The sequence below is a fragment of the Anabrus simplex genome, chromosome 8 (assembly GCF_040414725.1).
Source record: "Anabrus simplex isolate iqAnaSimp1 chromosome 8, ASM4041472v1, whole genome shotgun sequence".
NCBI classification, from domain to species: Eukaryota; Metazoa; Arthropoda; class Insecta; order Orthoptera; family Tettigoniidae; genus Anabrus; species Anabrus simplex.
Window position 1 is genome coordinate 91,373,402 of NC_090272.1, and position 22,927 is coordinate 91,396,328.

At 40.7% G+C, this 22,927-nt stretch overlaps 1 protein-coding gene across 3 annotated transcripts in view; it reads right to left on the reverse strand.

Annotated features, from left to right (window-relative positions):
- Window positions 1–22,927, reverse strand: part of LOC136878832 (caspase-1) — a 513,173-nt gene that overhangs the window by 158,642 nt on the left and 331,604 nt on the right. Inside the window, exon 2 of one of the 3 annotated variants that reach the window (XM_067152352.2) lies at window positions 12,309–12,366. The exons of the other annotated variants lie outside the window; for them this stretch is intronic. Coding sequence (XP_067008453.1) covers window positions 12,309–12,311 — 3 coding nt within the window. The 5' untranslated portion in view covers window positions 12,312–12,366. The remainder of the gene's footprint in view (window positions 1–12,308; window positions 12,367–22,927) is intronic. 3 annotated transcript variants of the gene reach the window in all.

The following is a 22,927-nucleotide window of genomic DNA, read 5'->3' on the forward strand; positions in this document are numbered from 1 at the left end:
ACAAACAGTCAAGTAGAGGTATGGTGTGGTGGCTAATGGTTATCTATAACAATACGGGTAAGAGAGAAAAATTAGATTTTTTTTTACAAGTGGCTTTACGTCGCACCGACGGAATAGCAAAGGGCTAGGAGTGAGAAAGAAGTGGTCGTTGCCTTAATGAACAGCCCCAGCATTTGCCTGGTGTGGAAGTGGGAAACCACTGAAAACCATCTTCACGGCTGCCGACAGTGGGGTTCGAACCCACTATCTCCAGAATACACGCTCACAGCTACGCGCCTCTAACTGCACAGCCAACTCGTTCGGTGGAGAATTAATGGAAGAGGCACATCTCTTGAGTGTAGACTCACTCAGGATCAAATACCTGGGTATACTTACAAAATTATTAAACAAAGAATGGATTAACCGGGTAGGGCAGCAACATTTTTTGGTATAGTAAGAAATATGTGATGAAAGAGAATAAAAGAAGTGAAAGGCACTATTTCAACTTATGAAGGGTAAGAACATTTTGTCCTAGACTGTATAACTTTGTTAACATCTAGCACAAATTGTTTTTAAACTATAATTTAGAGATAGAGTGTAAATAGTTATTACGCTTACTTGTGATGTTTAATGTAGCAATACATAAATCGATTGTAAAGAGGAAAATCTTGCCTGTATTACAAAACAATATCGATTACAATAAATGATATAACTCTCTCCAGTTTCAGATGATCCGGAACTAAGGGATAGGAGTTTTGTATTCTATTCATTCCTTGACACTTCTCGTCGACTAACTATATTTTATACAACAGTCAGAAATCTTAAGGCTACGAGAAATGATATTTAGGGCTCGGAATTCTATGACATGTCTCTTTTTACAAACCTAACTAAAATTTCAAGCTTCCATGAACACAACACGGGTTTTACTGGTCACGAGCTCTTGTACCTGTCTTTGACAGGTCGGCCAAATACAATAGGTGCTTATGACGTCTTTTTTTTCTTTTTTTTTTCTTTTTTCGGAATATACGAGTAATTTCAAGTGGAACTTTGCCTATATCATATGAAATGCTTGATTAAATGAAAAAACGCCAGAGATTCTGGCTTCACATGAACAGTACCACTGTACGCTTACAATCTTACAGAGCAGGAATGATTTGGGAACAGAACAGACAGGAAGACTGATTTACCGGGTCCTGTTCAGTGTGTAAACTCCTCATTCGTATCAGCGCCTCCACAGCAGGGACCAGTGTATCCAAGTACCAATATGTATGACCCAGAGAAATGGCAAGATAAAAAATAAAGTCATCTTAACTCCCCAGCTCTTCCCCGCCAATATTCCGACAGGCTGTTCCATTCAGCATGTTGGGTGTCAAGCTCACGGTCCGCTTAGCGACAGAAAACACATTAAATTACCAGAACCGGTAACAAGTCTACTGCGATAATACATATGAGGCATAGAAGATGAACATTTACTATTCCTTCTTTCTTTGCTATAAAGGATTCTGCGCTAAAATTAACGATGATGCTTGTTTAAAGGAACCTAACATCTAAGTCATCGACCCCGGTTAAATTAATATTAACAACGGTAAGACGCAGGAAATAAAAACTTAAAAATCGTTTTCATTCGTTGTAGGATTAATTTGTACTGTGGACAAGATCGGAATTTATTTTCTATAACTTTTATTATGTAGCATTAATATCAATCATGTTTGACCAAACAATGGTTATTTCTGATCATATTTGACTTTCTTTAGCCGTTCTCAAAGTATTATTCACATGTTTTGTGTCGATACTACCAAGTAGTTTTGTTTCATTACTGTGGATTTCATTTCCCTAAAAATATTTTGTGGTTAAATGAAGTTTGGCGGTAACGGGTTTCACGAAGCATACTGTACGTTTTCAAAACGGAAAGGAAAGAAAGAACGTGGTCAGTTCACTTGCTGGTTTGTTCTCTGAAAAAAAAAAAAACGGTTTTCTATACAATTTTAGACATAATTTCTTCTGCGTCACATTCCAAAGTGTTGATCATATCAGGTACCGGAAGTTATTAAGCACACGTCCATGCATATTTCCAGAGTTATTAGGTAATAGAAGTATGAGCTCTAATATATTAATACGTCTGAAGGGTTGAAACGAGACAAATTCTCTACTTACTTCATCCGACCTACTGTGCATGTGGGCCGCTCGAAATAGCACCAAGGATGAATTCCCGTGGTGCTCATTCACCGTAAGCCGCCCACGACATTCCTGATCTGGGTCTTCAGCAGCAAACGTCACTTCCCACAGCATTTCTATGATCAATGCGAATACTCTTGTTTGAAAAAAACATTATTCAAGACTTTCTTTTACATAAACATAACCGACAAAAACATCAAATTGTGATGTAAATTCTAAAAGTGGATTAGATTTCCCGTTAGGTTTTGAAAATTAGAAACGAGATTTCCACTTCTGTAGAGGCACATGGCACACCAGAGACGAGTAGGCTACCTGGCGGCCATACATAGCGCTAACCACTGTACCTTTACCTTACACTCTTTTGAATTTTTCATTTTAGTTTCTTCTCGGCCCGCCTGGTGGCGTGATTGTTAAGGCGTTGAAGTTCAAACGGTATGACACCGTGGTTAGCCGGTTCGAGTCCCGTTGGTCGAAAAAGTTTTCATCATCAGAGCGTTGGCCGGCAGGGTAGGAGAGGTGGTGGTATACAATTTCTAATCACTAAATTGAGTGCCAAAAGTCTGGATTAAATTCTAAACCTCTCCGCAGTGCTCGTATGGAGTGAGGGCATATGGCGTTGTTGATGGTGATTCGTCCGTCGGATGGAGACGTTAAGCCTTGTGCACACTCCTTGGTGCTATTCGATAGGAACCAGCATCGGATTTCACCCTCTCCCTTCATTAATTTAATCTCATCGACTCCTCTGATGAAGTTGACTTTAGGAAGGGCATCCAGTCATAAAAATCAGTCATGAAAAATTCATCTCATCTCATCTCATACCCGACCCCGCAGAGAAACGGGACAAGGGTTGGACAAAGAAACATTTTAGTTTCTACTCAGTTAATTGCTTTATTACTCTTTTGTGTTACTTCCATCATATGTCATGGTTTACTTGATCATTAGGCTCGTAGTTTCATGCCGTAGAATCGTAAGTTAGACTGTATTCTCATCCAAGGATCCTTCAGCCCATACTACCGTTATAGGGGGAGAGTTACATAGCAGGAGCACTTGCCTCTAGAATCCCCAACGACCATGGAACATTTTAAACCTTTTCCACTCCAGTCCAAGTTAGCTCAGAAGTCAGCATATCTCCAGTTTAGTCTGATGCCGCATTTCTCTTGTTCAGCACGAGGTGGTATCATATGCAGACGATAGTTTTTTTCGACATATAGCTGTACAATATTTTACGATAACTCTTTTCCTTGTGTTTGCCTGCTGTCTTCCAACATCCGCCTACTAGCCAAACAACTACTTCAATAATACATTTAAGCTGTCAGTTAATCTACTGTCACGTCAAGTCTGATGCAACGGACCATCTGGAACTCGATCACACATACTTTAGCATTTGTCTCACCAAGTACAGTAATTCGCCCAGTTAACGTATGCTATTATTACTGCAGTTTCTGTAATACAATTTGTCGAATAAAATTGTAAAACGAGATATTTATCTACGATCACAAGATCTGGTTTATCTACGAGGAAAAGTAAGGTTATGCACTGCCTACCACCAGTGCATAACAGACACACATCTTATTACGTAGAAGCAGACATAACACTCGTAGCTCAAGATGTAGGATTGTTACTCCACACAAGGCCACAATATTCCGCCTCAAACTTGGCAACTTGACAGTAGTAGAGATTTCCCGTTCTGCTCTTACTATCTTGTCCGTCCAAGGTCACCGCTATTAGCAGTGGCAGAGGCCATAGACCCAATATACTCTCCTTCCGAGATGTCAATTATAACCAGGGTACTAAAATTTTACAAACAGCGAAGAATAACGGCACGAAAAAGTTAAGGAATAGATACTTAAGAACAGACGTCATCACGTAGTTCTAGGGAGAAGACTGTGTCACGTTACAAGAGAGCGGTGGACAGGCGGATTGCATACCGTAGCCGTAGTGTACCTGCCGCTCGGAAATGTTACCATATAAACATCAATAATACTACTACTACTACTACTACTAATAATAATAATAATAATAATCATCATCATCATCATCATTTGGAGCATGGATCATGTGAGACGAAAGGGACACATTATACAACAGGACAAGAAAATTATTCATTGACAAAGAAATATACCGTACAGCAGTGTGCAATATGTCCTGAATAAATACATTTTTACGATTAACTGAAGCTTTTGGGACACGTACATTTACCGAAAGAAAATACAATTTGTGTGATTTGTACACATTCTTTGCACTCTCATTAACATACATTTCAATATTTGTATGGCATTTATGACTGTTAAATTAAATACAAGAATTGAAACGTATCACTGGTGTACTGCTCCTTCACAAGACCTTTGGGCTCGTTTAGATAGTATTGTATCAATATTTGGTACTATCGTTTGCGTACTGGCAAGTCGCAAAGCACATTTCAAGTTTTCATCGGTGAGCCTACTTCTGTGTCTAGATTTACAAATATTCATTAACGAAAACATCTGTTCACATAAATAAGCTGATCCGAATATACTTAAAACATGTGCATGAAATTTGCACGATCTAGGAAATCTCTCCCGTGGAAAACGAACATGAAATTCAGTCAAACTGTTTGTGTTTGCAAACTTATCTTTCATTTGGGTATCGCACTGTAAGTCAATCAGATCTAGCTGCAGTTCTGGTCTAACAGTTCGCACATCCACTGAGAAGGGCGTAGCAAACACCTGCAGATCCTTTTTTAATGCCTGAATATCGTGAAAACCTACTCTCAAATTCTTCATTTGTGACATTAAAACCGACTAGGCTTCAACACCGTGTGATGCGAGGAAACTCACTACTGTCATCTCACGAGTTCACGCGTATCGTGTCGCAATCTAACCTGTCGAGAAAGATGTGCTATACCTTCGAGCCAATGGCCTTCAGTACGTATTACGTCATGCACTTCCCCTATTTCTTCCCCTACGTGCTCGCTAAGCTGCCATTTTTCCTAGAATGCGGGGAGCAAACTGGCTCCGAGGGCATTTTACTCTCGATTGACGATGCCCGCTTAAGAAGGCAGCAAAATGCACAAGAAATACACGCATAAAAAGGTACTGAAGTTTAGGAAATAACCACAAAAAATTATTTAAAAATAGGTTAGGTATACAAGTTAGAAACAGAACGCAGTAATTATCTTTTAGTTTCCAGTGTACTTACACTACTCCATGAAATAATGTGTGTTACACTGAAATATAATATTTATCAATATCTTCAGGAGTTAAACCTTGTCTATTGTTACGCAGATTATTTTTATACTTCTTTCTTACTTCATGTGAAACAACAGGGCGAAAGTTCAATTCAGCAATTTAATGTGGTTCAAGAATTAATTGTGCCGGAGTTGCTGAATTACCCTTTAAAATTGTTTAAACTGGAAAGTTTTCTCCACTACACGACATGGATATGTTTTAGGGCTTGGAGGACGAGAGAGAGAGAGAGTTCATATCCACAATTCTATGCTTTTTCGTGTACGAGTCAGATGCTACCCGTATCGCAGGGGCCTTTCAGAGGGCTAGCAGTCGCAACAGCACGTCGTATTATTATTATTATTATTATTATTATTATTATTATTATTTCCAACACTCAATAATGAATTTTACGTCGCAATCTTAAGTATAAGCCACAGTAAATAATATGAATAAAATAGTATCGTATTAATTGTTTATGATGCAACAATTAATGGCTACTCCGTCTATATAAATAAAATCGTAACGACCATGTGTCTGTACATGGACTTCTTTGGCGAAATTTTCGTTCACTTATCCGTTTCAGGTGTAATAATGACCATCTGCATATATTTTGGCTTTGGTGTCTTAGTTCTACACTAGTACACTACTGGATATATTTCTACCAAACCATTATTTAGAATCCACCTGTCCTTGGGTAGGTTTTAAGGCCAATATTGTTTCTAAATCCCTGAACTGACTGGGGTTTTATACGAAACCAAACCCGTGATTTTGCACTCCCACAAAATATACGCAACCAAACTTAATGGAATTCTATCTGGTTTAAGTAAAGAGCCATTTAACTCTTTTCGATAGAACAGATAATAAGAGAGGTTTTCGTCAAGAGTGTTCAGCCATAGCGCCACTCCCGGTTTCAGATGGACAACAATGTGTAACCGAGAAGTACGGAGAATTACGCAAAACTTCAGACCAGGAACTGTAGCGTTCAATAAACTCTGTGATCATCCCCATTCTGTCTCCACTTTGTTCAGTTTTATCGTACTTCTCGTTAGAGTACTGCCACTTGCTTTTGTAGAAGAATATCAATTTAACATGCCGTATTAAGCGTTTGAATGCGGAGATGTAACTTCGCATAAATTCATTAAGGAATCATGAAATCTATCAATAATTCTCATGTGAAGACCGGGTACATATGCTAGTTCATAAGTAAAACACATCTAGTGCAAATTGAACGAAACAAAAACCAAATCAAACAAATCAATTCAGCTTCAAAATTAATTTGAAAGTTTTACTTTGTTGTTATCGATGTTTGGCCAGAAAGGTTTTGTCATCTGAAATTCAGTATTGCACGAAGTGTATCGACGAATGTGCGTTCTCAGTGATACACGTGCTGCGGGTCAGTATTTCTCCCCTTAACATTGTCACTTAGCGGTATTTCAAGTTACAACGACGATATCTAAAACTCGTTTACAATAAAATCAAACAAATATTTATCGTTTAACTGTGATTTTTAAAAATAATTATTCTTATCCAGCTCCATAGCTAAATGGTTAGCGCGCTGGCTGTAGGTCCACGAGGTGGTGAGTTCGATTCGCAGCCGAGTCGGGGAATTTATCTTTCATTGGTTAATTTCGAAGGCTTGGGGCTGTGTGTGTGTGTGTGTGTGTGTGTGTGTGTGTGTGTCGTTTTCATCATTACACTTCATCATAGGTAAGGCTCCAATCCTAACAGAACCGCAGGTCACCTATTAAGCGTCGACTCGAAAGACCTGCACCAGGCCTCTCCGGACGTCCCATTATTATTATTATTATTATTATTATTATTATTATTATTATTATTATTATTATTATTGTATGACTCCTTAACTGAATGGTCAGTGTCGAGGCCTTCAGTTCAGAGGGTCCCGGGTTCGATTCCCGGCCGGGTCGGAGATTTTAATCCCATTTGATTAATTCTTCTGGCTCGGGGGACTGGGTGTTTGTGCTTGTCTCAACACTTCCCTCTCCATATTCAGACAAAACTCACCACACTACCAACCACCACAAACACGCAATAGTGATCCCACCCTTCATATGGTTGCCATTAGGAAGGGCATCCAAACGTAAAACAGGGTCAAATCATCAAGTGCAACAAAATTTACACCCGCGATCCCACAGATGTGAGAAAAACCAGAAGATAATAATAATAATTATTTTATTTATACGATTGTTTCCCTTACGGAGAACGATTGAAATTCAATACATAATGACGTCTTCGGGCGTTTTTCCTCTTTTTCCCCCCAAAATCTCGTCATCCTCTCTAAATACTTCCCTCTTCCGCTCCTCTGTCCACTTTTTCCCAGGTTGTCGTGATATTCTTGACTCAAATTTTACATTTGTGATTTTATTTCGACACTCGCCGCGGTTTTCGAGATTCGCTATGTTGATCTGCTTTAGGTCCCTCTGAACCTCTTTTAGCCATTCCATACCGCATTTACTCTTTGTTACGATGTTCAGTAGTTTCTTTGCCGTTCTGGAGTTGTCCATACTGTAAATGCGTGTGTAAAACTTTGCTCGGCGTTTTCGGATTTCATCCGTAACGGTGTTTTATCTTTTGATAGACGACGTTCCGCGGTCTCTTCATCCAGATGCCATTTGTCTTGACTGCCCCATAAATATTCCCAAGAAGTTTTCGTTCCTGTTTTTCAATGTCCTTAATTTTAGAATAACCGTCGATCACCACTGTTTCGGCTGCATAGGTTGCTTCTGGATGAATTTCTGTTTTATAGTGCCGTAATTTTGCATCTATCGAAATACTTTTCTTGTTGTAGTGAGCCCACGTTAGCTTGTAGGCCTTCTGTAGCTTGGTGATTCTTTGCTCATTAGCGATCCGACTTAGTCCTGAGGATTGTATAGTATGGTATGGTATTTAAAATGACTTGTGCGATTTTACCCTATTGTATGATTAAAGGGGATTTATTTTCTGGCCGTCTTCCCATATACTGCGTTTTCTCATAAGAGATATGTAGTCCAGTTTTATGCGCAATTTCACGTAGTTTTTCCACTATGTGTATCGCTTCAGGTCTGTTGTCTGTAATAATGGAAATTTTGTCCGCGAAAGCGAGACACTTGACTGTAATTCGGTTCTCTTTTCTGATACATAGTTGGATGCCCTTTACATGAGGTTCCCATTCTCTAATGATATTTTCTAGGACAATATTGAAAAGGACAGGGGATAGTCCGTCCCCCTGTCGGACTCCAGTTTTTATCGCAAAGTACTCCGATATTTCGCCCATTAATTTTACTTTTCACACTGTTCCTATAAGTGTGTGTTCAATGATGTTTCGAACCTTTATGCTAACCACGTTAAAATTACATTGAATATAAATGTTAAATGACTTTGATGAATCCTCTTAAGCCTATCCACGAACCTCCAAGGGGTCCATGGACCCCAGGTTAAGAACCTCTGGAGTAGAAAGTAAAGAAAGACAAGATGACTGCCTCTCTTCTGAGAACAAGTTAGCCGTCGTGACCTTGAAACGGGCAGCTGGGCTTGCCAGTGTTCATTACGTCACACACCTTCAGTTTCTATCGCCAGCGGGAGCGTCATCATCTGTTTGTAGCCAGTGGATGTCAATACAAACACAAACTGGAAGCATCCCGTCCCTCTCAAGCACCTGACGTAATTACAGAGTTGGATTCTGCAAAGTTCAGAGGGTCTCATTATTAGTTAGTACGTTTACATGCAGGATTCAGATCGATCTGAGTACACTTCCCGTATTGAAAACGCCATGTAAACGGGGACTCAGTTCGGATTGAGTCTCAAGGTCGATACGGTAAAACCTGGGATCGTATCGTACTCGGTTCGAATTGAGTCCCATGTAAACGCGGATCGTACTGAGATCGTATTGAAAACGACTGCGCACACACTCCATGTTTGTTCTGACAAAATCATCATCATTAATGTTCTGTCGAAATAACAAACATAATAAGTCAGTAAATATATTTACCTGTATAAATGATCAGCAACTGCAATCATATTATAAGACGGCCAGCCATGGCGAGTAAGAAAATCACGGTAATCTTCTGTTGTGGGTAAAATTGAAACGTGCGTTCTATCTATTGCACCAATTACATTGGGAATACCACACATACTTTCAAAACTGAAAGTTATCTCTTGGGCTTCTACTTCATTCGGCGTTTTTAAATTCTAAGAGGTGATATAGATTTTACTACAATTCCGCATCGTCTGTATACGTCGATGTTGCCTGGGGATTCAATACGATACTCAAATAGCCTACTACATGTAAACGGATATCGTATTCAATACGGTAAGTGTACTCAAATCGATCTCAATCCCCATGTAAACGTACTGTCTTAACATACTACCTTCTACTTGAGGCTTAGCCTGCGACGTTATAGTTTTCAACAGTACCTCGCATGCAAAGTGGGCAGGATGTAAATGTATGACATCCAAAGTGTGAAACGATTTTTTTTTTTTTTTGCTAGTTGCTTTACGTCGCACCGACACATAGGTCTCATGGCGACGATGGGACAGGAAAGGCCTGCGAGTGGGAAGGAATCGACCGTGACCTTGATTAAGGTACAGCCCTTGCATTTGCCTGGTGTGAAAATAGGAAACCACGGAAAACCATCTTCAGGGCTGCCAATAGCGGGGTTCGAACCCGAATGCAAGCTTTCAGCTGCGTGACCCAAACTGTGCAGTCACTAGCTCGGTAAAAGAAAATGGATATATTCTGATAAGTTGATGCAAAAGTAGACAACCCATGTTCTAACGTTGTACGTAGTCTGCAGCAGTTAGTTATAAATAATATTTCTGGGGATCCTGAAAAACTTTCCATACCCAAAAATATTTTAAAAAACCAGGTGGGTCGAGTGCCGTATCACATGACGTTAATTTGTGTTTTTTTAACACAACATTTTCTTCCAAGGACAAGAAAGTTTAGACAATATCAGAATGTCATACAGTGTGTCGTCAGCTCTAAAATATTGGATTGGGCATCAAAATCAAATAAATTTAAATATTGTCCAAAATAATATGTCCAGTTAAAAGACTGGAGGTCCGGGATTTTCTTAAAAACGCGCTGGATTAGACAGTTTTGACGTGGTAACGTTAGATTTGTCTCGTCTCCCGGCGGCATATCGTCGCAGCCATTACACGAGTGATCCGCTCGTTAAGATTTCCGGCACGTTACGGATGACTCCTTACAGAGGTGTAACTATAAACGGCCACTTACTAAATCGCCAATTGTTACAACAGTCCAGACGGCGTGGTCAAAATTGCAGGAGGAGTTCAGTTACGTCTCATCATAACCCAAGCACGACTATCTACAGATAATTTATTCTCAGCCCTGCAATAAGAAGAATGTGTGACGAAACGTGAGAACGGCCTTCAAAGCTGCTGTACGTACGAAATCAGGGACTCCCCTGAACATTTCGTGGGCGGTCGGTTGAATAATGATGTAGAAACACTGCGGGTGAGAAACTTTCACATCTTTCTAAAAATTTAGAGGAAATCCACGATGTTCTAGATCAACGTTAACAGTTTCATAACTTCTCTTTTTTTCCGAGGAATCATAGAAATATTTAACTAAACCTTGGTGAACCCCGACACCCTGACACATACTGAAACTAAGGGCAAAATAAGAAAAAAAACATAGAATTGTACAGTAGGCAAGTCAAAATCATAATTTGTATATTTTCAACAAAATTTTAGAATATTATTTAAATATTTTTCACAGAAAAGCATTCACATTAATAATATAACTTACATACGCTGTTATTAATAGAAGCAGTATTTTTACGAAAGCACTGCAAATAAAGGAATTTATATTAATATTGCCTCTGCAAAACATTTTATTTAAGAGATTCACTACCGGGCGAGTTGGCCGTGCGGTTAGGAGCGCGCAGCTGTGAGCTCGCATCCGGGAGATAGTGGGTTCGAATCCCACTGTCGGCAGCCCTGAAAATGGTTTTCCGTGTTTTTCCATTTTGACACCAAGCAACTGCTGGGGCTGTACCTTAATTAAGGCCACGGCCGCTTCCTTCCCATTCCTAGGCCTTTCCTATCCCATCGTCGCCATAAGACCTATCTCTGTCGGTGCGACGTAAAGCAAATAGCAAAAAGAGAGAGAGAGAGAGAGAGAGAGAGAGAGAGAGAGAGAGAGAGAGAGAGAGAGATTCACCCTCAGTTAAAAATTTAAGTTTAGTTCTTCAAATGTACAATTTTGTTGACACTGACAGTTAAGTGTGATATTTAGGCTTGTCTCTTTGAGTACAATCATTTTATTCTTGGCTGCAACTTCGGTATGTTAACACGAAGTTCTTCCTCGACGGAAAATAGCCTATTTCGTTGTTTGGCTTTAATGCTCGAGGAAACCCAAAGTTATTGGTTCAGATAAATCTGGACGTGGCAGCCTCCGTGGCTCAGGCTGCAGAGCGCCGGCCTCTCACCACTGGGTTCCGTGGTTAAGCCCGGTCAGTCCAAGTGAGATTTGTGCTGGACAAAGCGGAGGCAAGACAAGTTTTTCTCCGGGTACTCCGGTTTTCCCCTGTCACGTTTCATTCCAACGACACACTCCAATATCATTTCATTCCGTTTATCAGTCATTAATCATTGCCCCAGGGGAGTGCGACAGGCTTCGGCAGTCGGCTCAATTCCTATTGTCGCCGCTAGATGAAGGCTTCATTCGTAAATTCCTGACCCGGTCGAATAACCGGAAACAGGCTGCAGATTTTCATTTTCAAATCTAGACGTCAGAGGTAAGCTATCGTGACATTTCACTAGCTTTACAGGAGAGCAGAAAGATGCTACTGAGGGGCAAATGTTGCTACCTTTAAGGCAGGTCGAATAGACAGTTCTGACCATGTTAACTATAGTAGGAGCAAATACAATAAAGAATGCGGCGGACGGCATAAGGTTGAACTGTTGTATGATCAGTTGATCACTTACCATTGTTTAACGCTGGGTTCTCCTGGCGCATACGATAGTATCACATAGCTTGTCATTCCTGCAAAACATACAACAGTGTAGTACTCATAAGAAGACGCGACCAAAAAAGGTGACATACGACAAAAACCTCAAAATCATCGTTCTTGCATTTACTATAATTTACCTCTGACGTCCAGAAATAATATGTAGAAAATTAGAGTAAAATATTTCAAGCTTTCTGCGAGATTCCAGGAAACTATTTTTTCATAGACCGCAGTAAGTCCACGTGTCTAATGATAAAGTTCGTGTAGGCCTACAGCGTCCATTACAGAAAGACAACGGCCGAGTTATGACTGTTCTTCCACAATACCGCAGATCCCCTAACATGGAGTCGCGGAATCCCGGTTGGAAATAGCTGCTCAAGATAATAGAGTAGCAGAATCAAATCAATGAGAGTTTATATTTCTCGCAAACGATACAGAGAACCATGTTTTATACTACATTCCATTACTATCCCTTGCGGGTGGGGTCGGTAGAGTATACCCTAACGTCGTAAGAGGCGAGGTGCTCTCGACTTAGCTACCACGGAATCTCTAGCCGAGTATGGCATTGCTTCCACTTGTGTCAGTCTCCTAACTCTAATCTTCCCTGTTCGACCTGCATTGGTCAACTCTTCTTGTTTTCCGACCCTGACGGTATTAAGTTTGCGAGGCGTAGGGACTCATTCATTTTCACGTCCTGAGTAGTCCTTTCTTTCCTTTTGCCATTACCTTCATTTTTCGAAGGATCTGATCTCTTCCTCTTCCTCCTTTTCTACTATTGTTGGTGTTGGGAGAGAATGGTTGCCCAATTGTGTAGTCTCTCAAAAAAGAATGAGCACGTCCCTCCCGTTTAATATTTTATGTGTCTACTAATTTTAATTATTATCAAAATATAACTCACTTTCCAGATGCCTTTGCTGGCGGGACCTAGTGTTTACAGTGCACTATGTCTTCTGGTATGGGCTAGAGCAATTTTGTTACTTTCATTGATCTGTCTCAGCTTTATCCTTGTCTTTGACAAAATGAAGGTGACTGAGGTATGAGTGATGCTAGTAATGCCATTCCTTCTGCAGCCAGTCCCTGCTATGAATGGTGTGAAGATATTGCTCATAGGGTCAGTTGGTACATGCATTTCAGTGGGCTTGGCAGACTGATATGTAATAACTTCTGGCTTCGTGAGGAAAGCAACGGGAAACTACCTCACGCCTCATTTCCCTAGTACGCCTCTTCAGTGATGCCTAGGCCATCTATGACAGTTGATGGAGCTGTTGAGGATCCAACCAGCCTTCAGGCTAAGGACTAAACATACATACAACTCACTTTCCAAGTAGATACTAACCCTTTGGGTACCCACAACGAACATGGGTTCAATTATTGTTCCTGAGAAAAGTGTACCTGTTAGGAAATATAATACCATGCGTTCATTCTCTTTTGGAGAGAATATCATTTTTCTTAAAACAATCACCCACTTCCACCGCTACATCGGTTAGGCGGGGGAGGGGGTGGGGGGAGGTCTCAGCCATCTACGCTTACATCTGCTCTCTGGATCTCTGATTTACAGTGGGAGAATATGCAGCAACTGTGTGGACTGAATCTTGTCATGCCTAACAAGCGGATACTCTCCTCAAGGAAACCGTCAGAATAGTAACTGGATGTCTGTGACCAATTCCTAAAACTTTAAGCCACTGTTAGGCATAGCGTTACCTTGCATCTGTAGAATTGCGGCTTAAAAAAAAAAAAAAAAAAAAAAAAAAACACCTAGCACAACAGCCTGCAGGCCTGCAGATTACGAGTTGTCCTGTGATCGGCACGACGAATCCTCTCGTCCGTTATTCCTGGCTTTCTAGACAGAGGCTGCAATGTTACCATCATGTAGCTCCCCAATTGTCAATTGTAATGACGTAGGCTGAGTGGACCTCGAACCAGTCCTCAAATCCAAGTGAAGATCCCTGATCTGGCCCCGATTTGAAGTCGGTACCTCCGAGTGAGAGGCAGGCGTGCTATCTCTAGACCGCGGGGCCGGCTAGGAGTATGGTTCCCGATGTAGAAAGAACGAAACAGCAGGACAACGTTCGTCACTCACTTTACGGGCGCCAATATACTCTTCTGATTCTTCGGTCACGTAACAGCTTTCTCAGAAGAACAAGTCCATTATCTTGCTCTCCTGAAGGAGCAACAAGTCTTACAGGGTGGAAGGAGGAACTACAACTACCATCGACTGAGGTAAAGGAAGTTCTGCCACCAGGACATGAATTGCCATATACCACTTCTAGGCGTCTCCACCGTTTATGTGTTGATGAATCCAGATGGAAGGATAACTTAATGAAGTGGATATTCCTTCGTGCATCGGGAGGCATAGGTTTCTCGGTGTGTGTGTAGATACAATAAATGAAATGGCGTATGGCTTTTAGTGCCGGGAGTGTCCCAGGACAAGTTCAGCTCGCCATTTTCAGGTCTTTTGATTTTACTCCCGTAGGCGACCTGCGCGCCGTGATGAGGATTAAATGATGAAAAAGACACGCACATCCAGCCCGCGTGCCAGCGAAATTAACCAATTAAGGTTAAAATTACCGACCCTACCGGAAATCGAACCCGAGACCCCAATGACCAAAGGCCAGCACGCTAACCATTTAGCCATTGAGCCGGACTGTAGATACAATGAGAATCGGGAACATCTACCAGTCTGCCCAAACTTGTATAAGTTGGGACGGGAAACCCATCCTCAGCCGGCAACAAAGAAAATGGCATATGTTTGATCTCCTGGCCATTCACTTGCCCAATAAGGGGTGATTTATGACAGTAGTGGGCTTTAAAAGTGAAGTTCTCGTTCCCCAATAGAAATCCTTAAAGCTCTGCTGCCATTGCACCTCTTATCAGAATAGATGTGCTTTGTTCGCTGTTTAAAAGTCTTGTAATATTTGCTATTTTATGTCCAACTACACATTCAGACGTTTATTATTATTATTATCATTATTTCATCCCTAGTTCGTGATTTTACTTTAACTATTTTTTTTAATCAGTGGGGTTGTCAATACCAGATGTGGCCTCGCTGCTGAGGTCTGGAAACATTGTGTTTGATACGGACACGGCAACATTGAACAGTCCTAGTCCTTTACTGATCCATTATCGCAAAAAAAAAAAAAAAAAAAAAAAAAAAAAAAAAAAAAAAAAAAAAAAAAAAAAAAAACCGGAGTTGGTGAGATATTAAACGACCAGCAAAGAAAGAACAGAGGTATAAAATAATGTTTAATAGTAGATCGCTGTCTTCTCGCCTTCAGTCTCTGTGTGAGTGAACTAAACGCTTTGAGATTGCATGTGTGTGCCGTGTTAAGAAGTAACAAAGAAAGTTAAATGTTCTGTCTACGAAAAAAAAATATTGGGACGCCGAACGTGTCCCCATGAGGCAGCTTCTTATTCCAAAACGTAGCCCGCCCTAGTGATGGCGAAGGTTGTCAGTCGGTTTCTTTCCTCCGTACACACAGGGCGCGTGTCGTCGAAAAGGTAAGTGAGCTCTGTCAAGAGCATGGCAAGACCAACCGTGGCCTTATGGTACAGTTCCAGCTTTTGCCTGCTGTGAAAGTGGGGGGAAACTACGAGAAACCATCTTCAAGGCTGGCGACGGTGGGATTCGAATCCACCACTTCCTGAATGCAAGCTACCCGTTACACGGCCCGACTCGTTCGGAATCTTATGACTCGGTTTAGTTTGTAGGATCATGAGAGGTGAATGAAAGCAGATACACTTGACTTCAGAGACTAATGAATTTACAAGTAGAAAACACGAGAAGTAGATACACTGCACTTGATATTTTTAACGTGTAATAATAATAATAATAATAATAATAATAATAATAATAATAATAATGATGATGTTTTACGTCCAATTAACTTGGAGACGCCGAGGTACCGGAATTATGTCCCGCAGGAGTTCTTTTACGTGACAGTAAATATACCGAGACGTTATTTGAGCGCCGTTAAATACCACTTGATTGAGCCAGGATCGAACCTGTCAAGTTGAGCTCAGAATCTGAAGGTCAGAACTCCAACCGTCTGAGCCATTGAGTTTTAAGATGAGAAGCTGTAAATCTAACAGTGAGTACATCAGTACAGGTTTATCGAGTTACTTGGTTCGTTCTCGAAATAAGAACAAATTAGTGGAATGGATTTGATGAGCAACACTGTTTAGGACACGTGATTCATGTTAAAGATCCGGAAGAGGATCATTAGCCGACTTTAGTGGTGCCATCAACATTAGAGGGGCGATGAAGGGAAGAGACTCGCTTGTATAATATACTACATTCATTAATGTTCTGCTATGACAGACACTGTGCACACACTTCAATAACAAGGTCTCCACCGTTGAAAACTTCTACTATAGAACTTCCTCTTGTTGATCCCGTAAACCTAGAGTTCTCAGTCTGGTGCTCGCGAACACGAATGCCCTCGAACGCTTTTTCGATGTGTTACCGTCTTTAAAATAAAGCATATACAGTATATGGTAACGTAGGCGACTGGTTCGACGACATGAAAGTAGGGGGTAACTTCAGCGACATGTGGCTTCGCTAGTTTAAGCCCTACAGTTGAATGGAATGCAACATTTTAAAGCGAAATAGTGGCGCATGTACACAATAGAAAATACTCCCCTCTCCCAGTTCCGAATCGCCAGAAACTGAGAAAAGAGTATTCAGTTTATTGGCAATTAAGCTTATATATTTTATAGGCAAAACAAACAAACAAACAAACAAAATTTGAAAGAAAAACACTCCGGAATGCATATCAATTCACAGAAATACTGCCAACTAGAAAGGCTAATTAACACCATCACCCCCCCCCCCCCTCTCCCACCCATTAAGGTTACCTTCCATTGAGACAATAGCCAAACCAACCGAACTGATCTTTCTCCGGAAATCCCTCCCTGCGTCTATACAAATTTACCCCTTCCAGTGTCTATCGCTTGTTTATTGCTCAGCTCAGAAAGGTAGAGTTGCCCTTTGTTCCCCTTTCGCCCGTACCTCGGCTTTTCAGAAGGTTTCTATAGGCGATCCGCAAAGCTATGGAACTCGCTGTCAGGGGATGTCAAGAACTTGCCTCTTCCAAAATGTCAAATGTATATAAAGAATAACGGAACTGCTTCATGTGTGTATGTGTGTATGTGGGGAGGGGGGGGGGGGGTGAATGAGTTAATGATTGGTAGAGTGAAAGGAAGTATGAGAGTACAGGAATGATAGAATGAATGGTTAACTATTAATAGAGAGAATGAACGAGCAGTAAGAAATTATTTTTTAAACTATGTAAATATCTGATCTTCAGATAGGTCTCGGGAAAATTTTATATGTTTATGGGAGCTCACCCTTTTTCTCTACACCTTCCATATTTCTGAATAACACCCATGGTATCACCTGCCTGTCGTATGAGGGGACTAAAAGGGGCCCCACGGATCTGAAATTTAGAGAGTGGGTTGGCGACACGGGGCCCTTAGCTGAGTCCTGGCACTGCTTCCACTTACTTGTACCAGGCTCCTCACTTTCATCTGTCCTATCCGACCTCCCTTGGTCAAGTCTTGTTCTTTTCCGACCCCGACGGTATTACGTATGGAGGCCTAGGGAGTCTCATTTTCACGCCCTTCGTGGCCCTTGTCTTCCTTTGGCCGATAGCTTCATTTTTCGAAGTGTCGGATCCCTTCCATTTTTCCCTCTGATTAGTGTTATATAGTGGATGGTTGCCTAGTTGTATTTCCTCTTAAAACAACCACCACCACCACCATATTTCTGAACAGAATTGTGCTAAATAAATAATACTAATAGAATATAAAAAAGGTGATCAAAACTCGCCAAATATTTAAACAAAACATGAAACTAAAATTAGAGTTACTATCGAGCTTATTCATTGTTGCCTTAGATAATGTTTTCCATACTTCGAGTCATAATTTAGTATTGTGCATATGCATGGATACGAAATCTCGTTTTATTTCTCCATACGGAGACGATACTTAAGAAATGGATACTTTTTCCGTATATTTATTTTGAACTCAAATATGGCCATTCAACATAAACATGTATTTTCCTTCTCAACTTCTTTAAATGCCTTATTTTTATAAATTCCCATTAGCCACTATATCATTCCCATATACTGTATTCTCTTTTTATTAATCTGTTATTCTCATGATTTCCTCCAGAGTTCTATTTTTACCCGTCGCATATATAGAGGGCATAAGGATTTTGTTAAAACTGAAACAGAAAAATGCAAGTTTGACGATGTTTAAGAGATTTAAAACTTTGATATTTTACAATTCTAAAGCTTTGTAACTTTTGAAAATGCAATGATAGAAAAGTTAAAGAGGGCTTGAATTGTAGCGACTGTTATGTTCTTTAAATGCATTTTTAAAGATAAATGTTTAAACGTGGTAAAACATTGTATGGATTGTGTTTGCTTTAGAAAAAAATCATGGCCGTGCCTTCAATTAAGCGGAAATATAAAGATCTCTAGAAACAAAAGCAGTGACATAAAAGGAAAATCCGGGCAATACTAAAAATTGTCAAAAGAATCATTTATGAAAATTGAGAAATATAAGTATTGGGTATAAAATTTCGAACTTGTTAGTGAGACACAGCATTTCCAGTGCACTACGTCTTCGGATGTGGGCTAGAACAAATTTTATGCACTTCCAGTGATCTGTCTCAATCTGATCCATTGGCTTTGACGAAATGAAAATGACTGAGGTACGAGCGATGCTTTATGCAGCCAGTTCCTGTTATGAATGGTGTGAAAATGTCGCTCGTAAGGGTGGTTGGTGCCATCATTTCAATGGGCTTGGCAGACGGAGATGTGAGAAAACTTTCTGGCTCGGCGAGGAGAGCAAAGGAAAACTATTTCACTCCTCGTTTCCATAGTACTGTATTACTCTTCAGTGACGCCTGCGGTCTATGACAGCCGATGGGAGAGCTGTTGAGGATTCATAGCCTTCAGGCTGAGTACTCAACACAGTACGAACCGGAATGATAGTGTTCTCACCCAATCATTACAAGATTATAGCATTTAGCGGCTTGAGGTGTTGGCTTGGTTATGCTACCAGTAGTCTTATTTTAAGATTAATACCACTTTAATCATAATAATAATAATAATAATAATAATAATAATAATAATAATAATAATGAAATATTAACAAATAAAAGTTTATGAAATGAAGGAATGTATATCTTTATTTCGGTTCAAATTAGAAATATTTCTTTATACAATTGAACTTGGTCGAGTTCAGTCTGACTGTCCAGCAAGCAACCGAGATCTTTTGAACGAATCTGATAGGAATTGTGACTTTTAAATTTCCCCTAAACGCACTAACTAGTACCTCTTCCTTTATGAAGCTATACTTTAAATAGTATTCTTTCGCATAGCACCAACATACAAAATAAATTAGACTTAAGTCCTTGGTTGCTGATTTTTAACATCTGCGTGTTTTATTCAAAAGAGCTACCGGTACGTTAAAATACGAGTTTTTCATACTCTGGAAGAAAATGAACAGCTGTTGAAGTATATAATCCCTTTCAAATCATTGTCGAGTTCATTCATGAGAATAATATGACTGTTGGAATGGAGGTTGAACTGATAGATCTCCAGCAATGTCGTCAACCACCTACTCCCTTTGTGGAGAAGTATTTTTTCGGAAAGAAAGAATACATAGCCTTTTCAGGAGCAGAAGAACCAAAAGACTCCAACTACGGAGTGTTTCTCTTAAACATTTGATTAAGTTTGGGACGAGAAGCTTTCTCGCTTATGAAATACCTTAATTTATTATTTTTTTATTATTATTAATTTTTTTTTTTTACAAGTTGCTCGACGTCGCACCGACACATATAGTTCCTACGGCGACGATGGGGTGGGAAAGAGCTAGGAGTGACAAGGAAGCGGCCGTGGCCTTAATTAAGGTAAATACCCAGCATTTGCCTGGTGTGTAAATGGGAAACCACGGAAAACTATCTTCAGGGCTGCCGACGGTGGGATTCGAACCCAGTATCTCCCGATTGCAAGCTCACAGCTACATGGCACGGATAACTCTCTCCGTATTCAAGAAAAAAAAGAAACCACATTCATATATGCATGACATGTAGCTTCAAGCGACTGCTCTCTCGACATCAGTGAAATTTCGAAAAACATTCAAGCTCAAGGATCTCATTCCTGGAAGGAAAGAAGGACGAAAGGAAGATTTTAACCTTAAATGGTTAATTCCCCTGGATCGGGGGCTGGGTTGTTTGTACTGTCCCCAACATCACTGCAACTCTCACACCACACCTAACACTACAATTAACACGCAGTTTCTCATACACGACAGTTGCCACCCACCCTCCTCGGAGTGTCTGCCTTACAAGGGCTGCACCAGTCTAGAAATAGTCACACGAAATTATTATTATTATTATTATTATTATTATTATTATTATTATTATTATTATTATTATTATTATTATTATTATATGAATGAAATCCCTTTTGCTAGCTATCAACATAACCACCGGAAACAGAATGTCACTCACTAATTATTATTCATAGATCAAATCATTCCTTGAACACTGGTCAGAGGTCGACTGTACTTCATTATGCAGACTGATGTGAAAGAAATGTAACGGAAACTTGCAGTTTTAATAACCTTTTATTTATCTCTTTGACGACGTCAAAAGTGCACAGGTTTCTAACATTTCGAAGACATGGTGGTATATCTCTACGCCCCCACTTGCAGATAGTCGTAATCTACTCATTTACGTATGAATAAGTAAATTCTCTTTGTGGGAAAAGACTGGCTCGTGTATAAAGATAACATTCTAAATAGTTTATCATATCCAAGGCCAACCGCCTTGGTGATCATTTCTTTATGCTGTCCGGTACTCTTATCAATTCCCTGCGTGATAATGTTTTGGCGGGGAATGAGCGAGGATTACGGATGAACTGAACCTTCCCTCGTTTTTCACAGCGAGGTACCTTGACCTTTAGCCTACATCTTAAATCATGAATTCCCCTGGCTCGCTACCATTTCTGTCTCTAAAATAACTGTCGCACAGGAAGTTGCATCTGAGAAAACCATTTCATTACAAGGACTCTTTTTAGTTACGGCACTTTTCCCTCGAAAAGTTTCTCTCAAATCAAACTTACATGACTGGGGATGTTATTCATTCTCTGAAAAGCGTAAACTACCATCAACATCATCACCATCATGACTCGAAAAAGTCTCGCCCCCCTTTTGGGTGGTGGTGGTGGTATAACATTTCCTGCCTTCCGTAAGAGGCGACTAAAAGGACCCCAGCGATGCTTAACTTCGGAGCGCAGGTTGGCGACCACGGGGCCCTTAGCTGAATCCTGGGAATGCTTCCACGTTTTCCAGGCTTCTCACTTTCATCTATCCTATCCGACCCGCCCGCCTTTGCTGGCAGGACCTAGTGTTTACAGTGCACTATGTCTTCTGGTATAGGCTGGAGCAATTTTGTTACTGTCATAGATCTGTCTCTGTCTTATCCTTGGCTTTGACAATATGAAAGTGACTGAGGTATGACCGATGCTAGTAATGCCAATCCTTATACAGCCAGTCCCTGCTATGAATGGTGTGAAAATGTTGCTCATAGGGTCGGTTGGTGCATGCATTTCAGTGGGCTTGGCAGACTGATAGCCTACGTAATAACAACTCTGGCTCGGCGAGGAAAGCAACGGGAAACTACCTCACTCTTCATTTCCCTAGTACGCCTCTTCAGTGATGCCTAGGCCATCTATGACAGCTGATGGCAGAGCTGTTGAGTATCCCACCAGCGGCGTCGCTGACGGACTGAACATACATACATCCATCCGACCCGCCTTGGTGAATTTTTGTTCTTTTCCGACCCAGACGGTGTTAGATTGCGAGGCCTAGGGAGTCTCATTTTCACAAGCTTGATTAAAGAACGACTTGTTTACTACATCGTATCGATTGTACAACCTTCAATCCGAACACAAAGGATAGAGATAAGAGACAAGATAAAATATTACAATGTCGTCATACTGACTGACCTCCATCAATAATAGAACAATGAGAAACCACACGGAGATCACTAATCAACTTCTGTTTTGCCGAACACATATTTCAGTAAAAATAACAACAATCATCTTAGACAATATGGATCATATCAACCAGTAAGGTCGGTGAAGTCCGGCCCTGCGGTGCAGGGGGCACGGGTTCGATTTCCGGCCGGGTGAGGGGTTTTAATTGTAAATGATTAATATTCCTCACATTCAACAAATGCACTTACAGGCAGTTTCCTCTCATGTAGTGAAAGTAGTGGCAAAAAATCTGCAGAGGTCAACGCCACGAACAAATATCATAATTGAGATGAATCGCACCCTTGTACTGTAATCATGTAGGCTGAGTGGACCTCGAACCAGCTCTCAGATCCAGGTAAAAATCCCTGAAATGGCAGGGAATCGAAGCCGGGGCCTCCGGGTAAGAGGCAGGTACACTGCCCCTATACCGCGGGGCCGGCATACGTCAGCTCCCTGTCGATACATTTAGTGGCATGTTGGCTGCCGTCCTTGGGGGCCCGCGCTCGATTCCCCGTGATGCCAAAAATTTAAGAATGGCAGGAGGGCT